Raw genomic sequence first — 14,271 nt, forward strand, 5'->3', positions numbered from 1 at the left:
TACTATTTCATACAAGCTTTATTATTTCATTTGGAAACTGCCAGTGTCATCTCACAGTATGTTAAATATTTTAAATTATTGCAAGGATTTCATTCAGCAAAGTACACACACACACACACACACACACACACACACGCACACACGTGTATATATATATATATGTGTGTGTGTGTGTGTGTGTGTGTGCTGTTTCAGTATTGTTTCGTCTATTTGTTGAACTGAAATAAAGTCGTTAAAGACATCTATTATGGAATGAGGCAGTTATTTTCGAGTTTGGGGGATAAAATCGACAGTAGAATTTGTAATTAGATTGCAATACAACAATGTAAAAATTACATTACATGTAAAAATCCTGAAATTGAGTTGATGTACCAGACAGTGCCTTAAAGGATAGGTTCACATTTTTTTCAAGTCTGTCTTATAACAATACTCACAGGCCCATTTGTGCGTGTATGTTACTGAAATTGTTCCTCCAGTCCATAATGGTCTTAAAGTGATTACAGTGTAGTATCTACGGTCTTCATTCCATGCAACAATGCTTTTCAAAGTTCAGTTAAAGCTAATGTGAGTCTTCAGCAGTCTGAGTTAGGGAAATCAAGTGGATATCTTCCAAAATTATTGTGTTTTCAGCCCAATATTCCTTCTTTGTTTTACTTGTGTGACAAGGAAACTGTATAATAATGAAGCCTACTTTATCAATCAAACTGACATTGATCAAATTCCTAAAAATAAAATAATCCTTGGTGAATTTGGGGCAATTGCATGTTTTGCCCGGCTGGTAATCTAGCCTTTAATTGATTTTAAGTAAAGCAATACATGATATTTTCTAAGATGCAAAATCTTAATCTACAAAAGTTAGCATAGCTGTAAAATAAATGAATTTGAGTAAAATAAAAATAGTGGCATAAAATAGAAATGCTCCCAAACAGAAGAATTAAGCTATTTCAACATTGTAATTACAGCAAGTCCAGCATTTGAATAAAAGTAGGTGAGTCTACTAGTGTATAAGCGAATTTTATTTTTTATTTCTGTGTCATGACAAGCGTCTGACCCAGCCCACAACAGATTACAAGACAACTGTTTTCCAAAACATGCAGAGTAGGAATAAGAAAAGGGAGCAATAAAATAAATACAATATTTTATATATCAAATATATCAAATAACATATTTATGTGTGGGGGGGAAATCCACACGAACTGTACAGAGAAAAGATCTGCTACATATCTACAGTTTATCATGATGAATGGGCTTTTTTTCCCTCCAAGTAACTGGTTGATTTAAATGTTTCACATGTGAAAAGCAAACTCACTCTTTATGAAGGCATTCTATGTTTTTATCTTACTGAACAAAGTATTGTGCGGTTCCCAGTAAAAAGGACAATAGGAAAACAAAATGAAACTCATTTTTTATCATTCATGACAGCACACTGAACAAATCTGCAGAGGTAGGATTTACTGCAGGACTGTTGTATTAGACTAAATTAGTTTTAGCTAGGTGTACCTAATAAACCGACAACTTTGTGCATGGCAGTGTGGGTAGAATCAATATTAAGAACACCTGTTATTACAATGCAAAAGAATTGAAACAAACAAAAAAATAAATGTATATAATGGATGATAACCGTGGTTTACTGTAATGATAAAATGTGAATGCGTGTGTTCTTAGGTGGCGCGCCCTGCAGATGGATGTTAACAGTGAAACCAATGAGAGTACAGGGGATTTCCCCACCCTTCCTCCACGCCAGAGCGAGGCTGCCCTCCACCACCGGCATTCCCAGTATGCACCGCGGACGGAGCAGCAGAAAATAGTCAGCTAACGAAAGGCTGAGAAAAGGGAACTAGAAAAAAGGGGGTAGCTTACCAGCTAAATCCGCGATTTAAACTGTATTTACCGCAACCAGAACTGCTACCATGGCCGACAGCGAGAAACTGGACAACCAGCGGCTGAAGAATTTCAAGAATAAGGGCCGTGATTTGGAGGTAAAAGTTGTGCAGATTGGCGGCGAGGAAGTCCTCTTTTCCTCGCCGCCGCCGCCTCTCTGTTCGCGGCCGGCTTCGCCTCCTGGTTTCCCTGTGACGTCGTTTCTAATTTCCACCATCGGGAACTTTGTACCCAGAGCCTCGGCCAGGGCCTTCACGGATCAGGCGTTTTAGATTGCTGGGCTTGGCCGGGTTTTTTTTTTATTATTTTTTTTATTTTTTTGCCATTTGGGTTTCACTGGGTTTCTTACCACCGTGAGACCGCGCTGGTTATAAAACATGTCAGAAAAGCTGGTCTGAGTTCATCGCCTCCGCTGGATGTGCTCTGCTAGCCCGCTGCTAGCCAGGCCCACGGGTGGGGGGGTGGGGGGGACACGCTAGCTTAACTGAAGCATATCATGCACCGGATCGTTTTAACTCGGTGTGTTAGCTAGTGAAAAGGTTTAATGTACATTTAACAGTACATATAATTGACGTCCATGTAGTCTTTGGGAGATATTCGCTTGATTGGCAAGCGGAAGATTAACGTTATTTTGATACTGCAGTTAGCTAACCTGCGTGCTAGCTTGCTAACGTTAAGCTTGGTGGTGCTGGTGGCTGCAGTTCCACCCATCCCCCGTCTTTATCACCAAAAACAATGGCGGAAACCATTCAGCCTCTTAGCTTGCCAGTTACCTGGGTCTATTAAATTGTGGCGTGATGTTAAATTTTTACCCTGTGGTTTACTAAAGGTTGCACATGCTCAGAAAACGAGGTTATAACGACCAGCTAGTTAACACGATCACATGACTGACGGATCAAAGCTACACGTTGGATCCATAAGTTACCAGTTGATTTAGAGACAGCTCTGCTTCGTTTATATCAGCAGGTGATGGTGTTTTTTTTCGGGCGGACTCCCTCAAGATTCATATGAGCAGGATATGCTCATACATCCTGTTTGACAAGTAGTTTCTATAGCTAGGTAGGCCATTCGACATGAGTTGTCTCGCCCGGTAACTGTTAATAACCGAACACAAGCATTACAGACATCTATTCTTTAACTGCAACTACAACAGTACTCTTCTGGTCATAAAGTGTAAAGTAGGCCTTATACTCAGTTGCCAGTTTATGAGGTCAATCTGGCTTAATCTAATGCAGTCTAATGCAACATTCCTGCAATAAATCCGCCCTTCATGAAGGTTGTAATTTTCAGTTATGTTGAATTTGTTTTCCAGACGTGTTGACTCAATTCATGGTCATTTCAGAGGATGGAATTTGTTGTGTGTTGTACTGAGAAGTGTTTCTAATGTTTTGTACAGCTTATGCATAGCAGACTAAATATTAGAAACACATCTACTATAAGCCAATACATTTGAGCAGCAGAAACAAATGACAGTCTCTAATAACGACCAGAATCAACACCTCTCTGAAACATTTTCAACAAAAACTGAACGTTATAATCTTCATGAAGGGAGGATTTCTTGCAGGGCTGCAGTAGTTTTGGCCAGATGTTTTTGATAAATTGGCAATTGAGTGTATTTCATCAATGTCACTGTAGTATTTATTTTTTTTCTCCAATTGGTAAGAACATGAATACAATGGTATCTATAAGTGAATATGGCATGTTAGTAGCCTTGAAAAGGCACATAAAATGGTCTTGCAGTAACTTAAGCTGAGTCATATTAGGTCTGACTGGTGTTAAATGTGTTTGGGTGCTGTCATATGCAGTGTGTGGCCTGTTGACTCTATGCTCCAGGTATGACTGAGACTGCTGATCAGGTCTGGTCACACGAACTGGATCGTGATCTCAGACTGTGCCCGAATTTAATGTCGTAGCTGGTGTTCTCTCTTGGGCAAAGGTTGGGATTAAAGTTCTTTGTTTGAATAATGTTCAAATGCTGTCTCTCCCACAGACTATGAGAAGACAGAGGACTGAGGTAGTGGTGGAACTCAGAAAGGTAATTACATTTGTGTTATATTGTGCTGTCAACTACAAACACCCAATGACTTTCAGTAATTATGAAATTTTACAACCAAATTAAATTCTGTCTTTTTATCTGCAGTTTTTTCTTTGAAATAATGTACAGAAAGATACTGATGTTATCCTGAATTTCTGCAGGAATATGTATAAGGTGATATTTCTGTTCCCTCCTCCACAGAACAAAAGAGACGAACACCTTCTGAAGAGGAGAAATGTGCCCCATGAGGACATCTGTGATGACTCTGATGTCGACGGAGACTTCAGATCGGTACGGTTGTGTGTCTTCCTCTCAAAATGTGACGGCTGCCAAAAGAAAATCAAGTCAACATATTTTTAGGTTTTGCGTTCTAAGGGCAGAGTAGTGTACAGCTCCTCTATGGTATTAATGAAGCAGTAGGACTGACAGCTTGGCATGTAGAGTCCGCTCTGACTGTTTGACCAAGGGGTTTTCACATTAGGTTCGTCTCACTGGTTAAACACTCCAGAGGTTTAGGACATGCTGACGTTTTGTCCATGTGATGCTGCCTTTGTAGCCCTCCTTGCTCAATGCCAGTTGGGTGGGGCGTGAGTGTGAACAAACATGCAGTTTGTCTTTCTGTGTGCTGGTCGGTGTCTCATTTACCTGAAGTGAGAGGCCTTTTTCATTTACAGCTTCCTTAGTAGAATATAGCCACAATGCACCTAGTGTAACTATCCCTCAGGGTTGCGTTCCCTTTTGAATGTTTTCTGGGCTTTTTGGGCAGAGTATTTCCATTAATGTTTGAGAGAGTTTCCTTTTTTGGAGTATTGCCTGCCTGCTTATGTAATTTCCACAGTGAACACCAGTGTTGAGTTTTATTTTTCATTTTTAGATGAAAGAAATCAGGTATGATGTGGGTACCAGGGAATAAAATTATTATAATAATAACTATTGGTAGTAATGTATCTGGATTTGGTGGTAATTGTGATATATACAGCAAATGATTTGTAATGCATATATTGGCCTGAAAATGATCCTTCAACTTGGCCTTTTTGAGGCACACATTATTTTCAGGTAAATACTAATCTTAATGTAAGTGATAGTCTAAAATGATCGGGCCTTGTACTCATAGTAGTGATGCGTTATTGTGGATATGTATGCAATATGTTGTTTGCGTCCTTCGTTTTTCAGTTGAGCTCCGGGCACCCCAGAGGCTTGAAGCCCAACAGTGAATGTCTCAGTAGTCATGCAGTGTTGGCACACATCAAACCTACATGTTTTAGAGTAACGACAACACAGAAAATCGATCAATCAACAGTGCCGCCATCACTAAAGATTTGAGTTTGTTGGCATTGCTGGATTAAAATGGCCACTCAGCAGATCAGAAATTCAATCACAGTAACTGCTCACTGAGAGGGCTAACTCAAAATGGGCTGCTTAGCAATATATCAACAATGACATGCTGCTCTGACTCACTCCAAGACATGAGAGAGGCTTTTGTGGAAAAGCATGCTGTCCAAATCTAGTTTAAATACTAACAAACCAGTTGGCACTCGGGGACTGTTTTCAGTCGACCTACAATAACACGTGGATTGTGTTGCCCAGAGGACATTTGCTTTTTCATTATTTTGCCCACTTTGTGGTTAGCTCTAACAAAATGATAATTTGGGCATCTGAGCTTCTTAGACCATAAATGCCCTTCTCTGATATATCAGAGGTTTCTTAAATTCTCGCTGTCCCTCAGCTCACATTTTTAATTTGTCCTTTTCCCGCTGTTGTCGGAGTTCTTGTCAACACTATTTTTATTTTCCCAAGGTTACAGATATCTTTTAAAACTCTATCCATGAACATGAAATGTAAACACACAAATATAAATTTGCTGCAAGTACATGCATATTTGCATGCAGGGTTTTGTTTGAATGCTTTTCTTTTTTTTTTTTCTTTTTTTTTTTTTTCCCCCAGGCCTGACATTTTTTGTAAGGCCACCACCCCCCCCCTTTATTTGAGGGGGCACCGGCAATTAGCTGCAAGTGCTGACTTATCAGAGACATTGGCCAACTTTATTTAATAGGGCCCGCAGTCATGCTCAGTTGTTGATTGAAAGTGATAATCAGGGTCTCTACCAAAGGCAGTCTACGCTGTTCTCTGAACTCCCTGTACTAGACATCAAGTGAGGTTGCCAGTTGGCATATTATCATGTTGAATGTTGGCCTTCACGTCCAGCCTGCTGACTGTTACACCACAACATCGCATTGGTTCAAATGAGAATGCAGGTCACTACTTTGTCCTGATGGCATTTCTCAATCCCCTGCCTCTCCTCACTGTACTCAGCGGTGCTCTGGTGACTTTCCTTCCTGCTTTGTCAGCTTGACATACAAAAGAAATTTTAGGAATGACTGTCTTTAATGCAAGACAAGAAGCTAACAGATGTGTGTTCGCCCAGGTGTGGTCCTGCCTGGGTACGCACACTTCAGGGTATCCACACGGCTTTTGTTTAATGGGTATTGCTGTGTTTAACAGTGTTGACTTTTTTTCCCTTGCGAAACCACCAGTTTAAAATTGACCAGCTACTGATCATCTTGTAACTTTTCACATTACATACTGTGTGTTTTACAAATGTGTGTAAACGCGTGAATCTAGGAGGATAACTTTCCAAATTGTTTCCTTTTCAGCAAAACACCTCTCTTGAAGCAATAGTACAAGTAAGTAGGATGTTTGATTCGTTTCTTTTCTTTGTCTTTTTGTGTATGTATGTGTATTATGCATCACAGTTTAACTCTTGTCCTCCAAACTAAACTCAATGTGTTATAACTATTGATTTGCAATATAAAGAAGAAATTGTTTAATCTCTAACTTTGATTTTTTTTTTTTTTTTCAAATTATTGCTTACATTTTACAGCATACGGATTCTAGGGCCATAATTAATTATTTTAAATGTTGTGTATGACTCAGTTTGCTTGTATGTGTTGTATTGTAGAATGCCACCAGTGATAACCAGGGCGTCCAGCTGAGCGCTGTTCAGGCTGCAAGGTAGGACCACACTCCCTGACACTCTCGGGCTCTTCTGATTATCCTGTCAGTTTACACCAGTAGTTGCCCAATAACCTGAATATTGTTTATTGTCTCTGTATAATCATTTAGTGACATTTTTCATTTTGTAAAATTGTGGATCAGTCTTCTAAATGTTCTGAGAGGTTTTACACACCTAACCTATTTAGATCGGTTCATCCGGGCTGGTGTGAACGCTGCCAAACAAACTCGGGTGCAACCAGACGCTGTTGCCGTTTTGTTAGTGGTGTGAAAGCAAAGCAGACCAACCACAGGATTGTACGATAGATTCGGTAGCTGCTTTTCTTTTGACGTCACACTAAAATCACTGTCTGCTGAGCTTGTACTGTTGAGGCGGCAATCTGATGATCGACGAAATAAATGTACAGATGTTAAAGTGATCTAAATGAAGGATTAGTCAAATCTGACACAGCATGAGATTTACAATACTTAAGAAGAAAATTTTTGTAAAATACTTTCAAAACACCATATAACCTATTCTTTCAATTCATGAAATCAGTGAATATAAATGTTACTTTGCGTCACGTGAAATTGTTTAAAAAATGTTACACATCAATGTCAAGAAAATGCTGTCATTCCTATCACCATGATACTATTGTTCATACCATCCAAACCTAATTTTCAGTATGAATAAACTGTGCTGGTGTACTTGTTTGCTCTTATAATAGTAGCAGTTAGAATGTAATCAAGATTCACATCTGGTTCCCAAGTTTATTTGTAAGCCAGTGATTCTGCACCAGAACACCAGTACTTTGTCTTAAGAGGCTGTCTGAATAAAATTGAGGGCCTCTTGCAAAATTCAGTTTCAGTGATGCAGTTTCAGGGGCTGAATGTTTTCCCAGCTTGGTTAGACAGCTGTGATTTACATGAGTCAGCCCCGTCTGATTAACGGACATTGTAAGGGGCACTGCAGCTCAGCAGAGCGGCCCTCTACAAGTCTGATCAGGTGTAGCATAAGGTAGCTGACTTCATGAAATTATTTTAATTTTTATTTATTTGCCTTTTATTCGTTTTTTTTTTTTTTTCATCAAAGTCAACCGTGCATCTTTATTTTGACAAATTGAAGATGCCATCACACTGCCTGATGATGTATTATGTTTGTTGTTGGGTCATAAGCCGGGTGATTGACTTACAATGAATGAAGGAAGATTGTGTACATTCTTTAGCTGTTGATCTATGTGTGTAATTACTTCTTCTTGTTGGCCTATGTCAGTAAAGCTATGCGAGTATGAGTGTGTGAGTAATGGTCCTCTGTTTCCTCTTTGTAGGAAGTTGTTGTCTAGTGACCGCAACCCTCCCATAGATGACCTGATTAAGTCCGGGATCCTTCCTATACTGGTTCACTGCCTGGATAGAGATGACAAGTAAGCAGGCTGTAATTCTGTTTGTCCGCATGTAGCAGTGAATCATCCTGTTTCATGTGCAATAATTATAGTACAAGGTAGTCCTTTTCCACGCTCATGTTGAGTTTATGTACTCTTCAAAGTTATGTAAATGAGCCAGCAGGGTTTAGCCCAGCCTACACTTGAACAGCGTTGAAATTATGTAAATGTGTCCTAGTTTTCACCTTCCAGGAGTGGCAGAACATAAATGACTCATCATCATGCTCTTAGTATTTTACGCCCCTTCCCAATCACACTTCCTTGTCTTTTTACAATTGCCTCTGCTGCCTTCACCAAACTGTCCATTCTTACATCTCTATAGCCCGTCTCTCCAGTTTGAGGCAGCCTGGGCTCTTACCAACATAGCGTCGGGAACCTCAGAGCAGACCCAAGCCGTGGTCCAGTCAAGTAAGTGCCATGTATCGCAACACAACACTTTCTTCTCTTTCTGTTCCTTTATTTTATTTCAGTCTCTTTTCTTTTCGATGTAACTTTCTTATCTTTGCAAGGTTTTAGGTTAAGATTTTGAATAATCCACTAGCTGATTTTATGTTCTCAAATTAAAAATTTCATTATCACATGCACTATCAATATTTACTTAAATTATTTGGACAGTCATTCATACTTTTCTTTGTTTTTACTCAGCGAGCAGAGTTATTATAAGTATGTGTTATTGTGAGTGTTGTGTCCAAAAAACCAAACTAATCTATTCACATACAGCCTGCTTATATTTAGCATGACATTGTATTTTGCTTAACAAATGCAATCAAAAGGGATTCAAATATAATTCAAAAGTGCATTTTCAATTAGCAAAAGTTTTTATGGATTTTCCTTTGTAACATTGAGAGGATTCATTATTTTCCACTTGTCAAAATGGTCTATGTGATATTTTCTTTCTTAATAGATCTGCCTCCTTCTCCATCTTGACTTTTTCTTTTTTCTTCTTAACATTGCGTGGCTTAGTTGCCTTTTTACTCAAAGTGCAAACTTGGCCATATCCAAATCTGAGCTTTGATTGTCCAAGTGGTCATTTACTGTGTGTGATCGAAAGAAAAAACTATAATAACTCTTACTAGAGCTGTTTCTAATTTCTCTGAGGAGTATGGTGTTGTACAATAATTAAAACAGCACATCAGATCATCAGATGCCCTTTTAAATGATCAACACTTATCTGTTTCCTAATGTGTAGATGCTGTGCCACTGTTCCTGAGACTTCTTCACTCTCCTCACCAGAATGTGTGTGAACAGGCCGTCTGGGCCCTGGGAAACATCATAGGTGAGTTGCTGTTGGTGTGAACATGAGTGTGTTAGAAAAGTCTGTCCCAAAATGACACGCCCTTCTTCTGTGTGTGTGCACTCTCCAGGTGATGGCCCTCAGTGCAGAGACTATGTGATCAGCTTGGGTGTGGTGAAGCCCCTGCTCTCTTTCATCAGTCCCTCCATCCCCATCACCTTCCTCCGCAATGTCACCTGGGTCATGGTCAATCTGTGCCGCCACAAGGACCCTCCACCACCCATGGAGACGATCCAGGAGGTGTGTACAGTATGTGTGTAGAGAAAATAAGTGAGCCGTTCCAGATTATTAAGCACAGGAGTGTTAAAGGCAGTGTGTCAGTATTTATGGGTGGGAAGGCGTGATGGGTTGCATCCTTTTTCACTGCACTTGCAACTCCTACGTGTTTTGCAGTTTTGCTTTCAGTTGGCAAGGCTTTGTTTTACAGGTCTGTTTTTTCCTAATAATTTCTTGAAAGTTTCCAGGAAAGAACACTATAGTTTGGTAGGAGTTACATGAAAAATAGTCATTTTAGTTAGTTCAGTTAGTTGTGTTGAGTCTATTATTGACTTCCAGATGAATTTACATCAACGAAATTGTTCAGTTTAAACCCTAGTGAAATTTTATTTCTCAGTCATTTATTATTGGAAACTTCCTTCTTCATTTTTGCAAACTGTATTTTTGTTTATAGGCGCTTTTCACATTTAGTAAGTTTAGAAATAACTTGAAGTTTACTGACTTATCACTCTCTGTTTTACCTGTAATTAGTCCAGGAAACTTCTGCGGTGATTATTTGGAAATAAATTGAAATTTACAGACCTGTAAAAACAGGTATTACTCATTAGTTCATACATTTTGGAAGTAAGATATCGTTAGTAGTGTATGTAAAATAGTGAAGGAGCCCGTGTCTATTCTTGTGTGAATGTCTTCAGGGATATGTGTGTTTGCAAAAACCACCATCAGGACAAACACTGAGAAGGATGGCGGAAACTGTCTGATTCTCCCTAGTTGACCATTTCATTACCAAACAGACAAAATTTCGGTCTGACAGTAATTTTCCTTATAATACTGATGACAGGTCAGACATTAGGAGGTTGCCTGGTTGTTATGTTGTCACATAATAAAACCCAGCTGTGAGCTTGGAAAGTGTGAAGGATCTTTATAATATTATAGCCAAAAGTGATGGCTAAATGTTCTTGAACATAAGGCGACTACAGGGTATGTCAGAAACTACAAAATTGACTCCAGGGTAAAGTGTCACCTTAAGAAATAATTTGTTTTTGGGCGACTGCCTTCATGCCTCTACTGAAATCTGAGAGAGCAATGTGTGTTTATTGATTGGTGTTTGACGGGGAGAGAGGCATAGAAGATGAGAGCTCCATCAGTGGTCTACCTATGCTGGTGAAATGAGGGCACATTTATTGTGGTGCAGACATGAAGGTATGGCAGGTATTGCAGAATAAGTGACTCTGCAGCCATCGCTGCTATGACCAAACCTTTATGGATCACATTGGAACGTTATTGGTGTTTTTGTTATCATTTTCTCAACCTAATGACTTTTACTTCTGAATTCTTTTCTCAGATCCTGCCAGCTCTCTGCGTGCTGATCCACCACACTGATGTCAGTGTGAGTACAGAGATTTTAAGCAGCCTGTGGTGCCTTGGCCCCAGGCTATATTACCAGATGAAAGTCCCCACTGTCTAATGAAGTTTGAGCAGAAAGGGACATTTATTTATTACAATCTTTTGGTGTTTTGCTGCCTGCAGATCTTGGTAGACACAGTGTGGGCTCTGTCCTACCTGACGGACGCTGGGAATGAGCAGATCCAAATGGTAATCGACTCTCGCATCGTCCCTCAGCTGGTCCCTCTGCTCAGTCACCAGGAGGTCAAAGTTCAGGTATGGAGAGGAGAATGATGCTATTTAGCTTTAATTAAATAAATCGGATTTGCGGAGTGTCTTAAAAAATATTTCAGTTATATAGAAGTCCGCTATAAATAAAAATGTATTATTATCAAAACAGTTTCACACTTCCTCCCCACACCCAGACTGCAGCCCTGAGGGCTGTTGGGAACATAGTGACTGGCACAGATGAACAGACCCAGGTTGTGCTCAACTGTGATGCCCTCAGCCATTTCCCTGCCCTGCTCACTCACCCAAAGGAGAAAATCAACAAGGTAATTTATTCTCTATCCTCTTCCTCCTCCTACACACACACAGACACACACACACACACAGACACACACACACACAGATGCACACACACACACACACTGGTGATCTCAAACTGCTATTTCGGGTGTCTGGAGGTGATGAAATCAGAGACTTGGCGCTAGTGTGAATGCTGTTTGAGAGATAGTAGATGGGACAGATAGCTAATAGCAGGACTTCACAACATGGAGAGTCGTGAGGGTGAAGACGATGAAGAGGACTTCAGCGCCTTGCTAGTTGTAGTTAGTGAGACAGATTGGGAGTTGGGGAGGAGGGTGCTAGTCTGTGTGCATGTGATTGAACGTGTGATACCATGGGCTGGTGGCCAAAGGGTGCTGAGACCATGTGTCCCTGCTGATATCGGAGTGCATCTGAGACCGGTCACTTATAAAAGGAGGCCCCCTTTGTGACCTGGACAATGATTAGAGCCTCAAAGTCGCCCTCGCCCCACCCACAGCGCTTTGTCTCGGCCAGAGGTCAAACTCTCTGAGTGGACCTCTGGATTCTGATCCAGTTTAGAGACAAAAATTCATTTTTGACAAATGTTTTTACCCTGCATTAAGAGAAAGGCAGGCGCAGTCATGACTTTCTAATAACAACGTGATTTTCCTGACTGGTTCCTTCTTTCTGGTTGAAGGGGTGACATAAAATTACCTGGCTTCTTTGGTTAGAATAAAATCTGAATACACGTAAGCCTACGTTTAGGTTAACAAATCATCAAAAACTGCCTGTCTTCCTGGTGGAAAAATGTCACTTGGGCTTTCTCTCCTGCAGGAGGCAGTGTGGTTCCTGTCCAACATCACAGCAGGCAACCAGCAGCAGGTGCAGGCCGTCATTGACGCCAAGCTAGTCCCCATGATCATTCATCTGCTCGACAAGGTTTGTATCCATTCCCTTTTTATGCACCGTGTCAAGTGCCAATGGTTGATATACCATTCTTTGTGGAGAACAATAAAAAAACATGCATTGCTTACTTTGAATGCATATATTTGTAGGGTGACTTTGGCACTCAGAAGGAAGCTGCCTGGGCCATCAGCAACCTGACAATAAGTGGGAGGAAAGATCAGGTAAAGAACCTTTTCTTTATAGTAGCAAAACTACCCTGCCTTTCTTGTGCTTTAACCCTTAACCTTTTCACACACAGATTCCTTACCAAACAATATTTAATCTTTGTAAACTGCAATGCAGAACAAGTCATTAAATTGAAAATAAAAAAGAATCATTTCCAAGTCGTGAAAAATGGTAACTGTGAAGAAAAAGGAATAGCAGACAAAGATATTAGTAGGTAAAGCCACTTTTGTTGTGGTCTAGAATAACTCCTTTGTTGGGTTTCAGTGGACAATAAGCCACTATTGGCAACTATCATATTTATTAGTGACTAAACTCTTTGAATGCATACAATAAAATTAAATCAGCAAAAACTGTAAATGGATTCATTCTTCCTCCCTTCAACATGTGAGATTAGTGATGCACTGTACATCAATGTCTCTCTGCTGTCTACAGGTGGCACATCTCATTGAGAAGCAGGTGATCCCTCCATTCTGCAACCTGCTGACTGTGAAGGATGCTCAAGTTGTGCAGGTTGTCCTCGATGGCCTCAGCAATATTCTCAAGATGGCCGATGATGAGGCTGAAACTATTGCTAACCTCATTGAGGAATGTGGAGGTGAGATCTTTACTTGTACCACCAAGGATTTTTTTTTTTCTCTCTCATTAAAATCGAGTGTTAATCTGTACAAAATGTTGTTTTTTTTGTCCCACAGGTCTGGAAAAGGTGGAGCAACTGCAGAATCATGAAAATGAAGATATCTATAAATTGGCTTACGAAATTATTGATCAATTCTTCTCATCTGATGATGTAAGTTGTGTGTTTGCGTGTGTGCGCACGTATGTATATACATACGTATATATGATACATACACACAGATATATTACCTTTCAGTTCAAATTTAGATTCAGTTATGTATCTAATATTCCAGTTTAAAAACAAAATAACTGTTTTCTGATCATTTCTGACCTGATAAATGGGCATTTTGGTATTGGATTTCCTTGTTGGACAGGTTTACTGTCACTGGCCCAATCTTGTTTTTCTTTTCACTAGTTGGCTCATGATGTATTGAACGCAGTATCGACGGTGTTTGATCCACTGTCATTTCTTATGTTCATTGTTAATCCTGTGTTGTATCGTCTGTGGTTCAGATTGATGAAGACACCAGCCTGGTCCCAGAGGCCATCCAGGGTGGAACTTACGGCTTTAACTCAGCCAACGTGCCAGCCGAGGGATTCCAGTTCTAGACGGCATCTGGGGTATTCTGGAGTTTTGTTCACGATGCAGCACTCTGTTCAACATTAAAAAAATTAGGAGAGAAAGAGCGAGAGAGAGCGAGAGTGTGAGAAATTTGATCCATTGTGCTTGGCTCGTGGGATCCATGGCTGCA

At 40.1% G+C, this 14,271-nt stretch overlaps 1 protein-coding gene across 1 annotated transcript; it reads left to right on the forward strand.

Annotated features, from left to right (window-relative positions):
• The first annotated feature begins 1,695 nt into the window (after window positions 1-1,695).
• kpna4 (karyopherin alpha 4 (importin alpha 3)) lies at window positions 1,696-14,240 on the forward strand. The gene is made up of 17 exons (XM_040129995.1): window positions 1,696-1,979; window positions 3,872-3,916; window positions 4,118-4,207; window positions 6,571-6,600; window positions 6,876-6,928; window positions 8,236-8,331; window positions 8,672-8,757; window positions 9,539-9,625; window positions 9,714-9,883; window positions 11,205-11,249; window positions 11,390-11,521; window positions 11,671-11,799; window positions 12,608-12,712; window positions 12,829-12,900; window positions 13,337-13,499; window positions 13,597-13,691; window positions 14,033-14,240. The coding sequence occupies exons 1-17, from the start codon at window positions 1,911-1,913 to the stop codon at window positions 14,126-14,128; spliced, it is 1,563 nt and encodes a 520-aa protein (XP_039985929.1). The 5' UTR covers window positions 1,696-1,910; the 3' UTR covers window positions 14,129-14,240.
• Window positions 14,241-14,271: the final 31 nt, after the last annotated feature.

Source organism: Xiphias gladius, chromosome 7 (genome assembly GCF_016859285.1).
Source record: "Xiphias gladius isolate SHS-SW01 ecotype Sanya breed wild chromosome 7, ASM1685928v1, whole genome shotgun sequence".
NCBI lineage: Eukaryota > Metazoa > Chordata > Actinopteri > Istiophoriformes > Xiphiidae > Xiphias > Xiphias gladius.

Coding starts and splice junctions, on each gene's coding strand:
- kpna4 (XM_040129995.1), top strand. CDS start 1,911: ATGGCCGACAGCGAGAAACTGGACAACCAGCGGCTGAAGAATTTCAAG. Junction 6,929..8,235: donor AGCGCTGTTCAGGCTGCAAG/GTAGGACCACAC, acceptor TCCTCTTTGTAG/GAAGTTGTTGTCTAGTGACC. Junction 8,332..8,671: donor TGCCTGGATAGAGATGACAA/GTAAGCAGGCTG, acceptor ACATCTCTATAG/CCCGTCTCTCCAGTTTGAGG.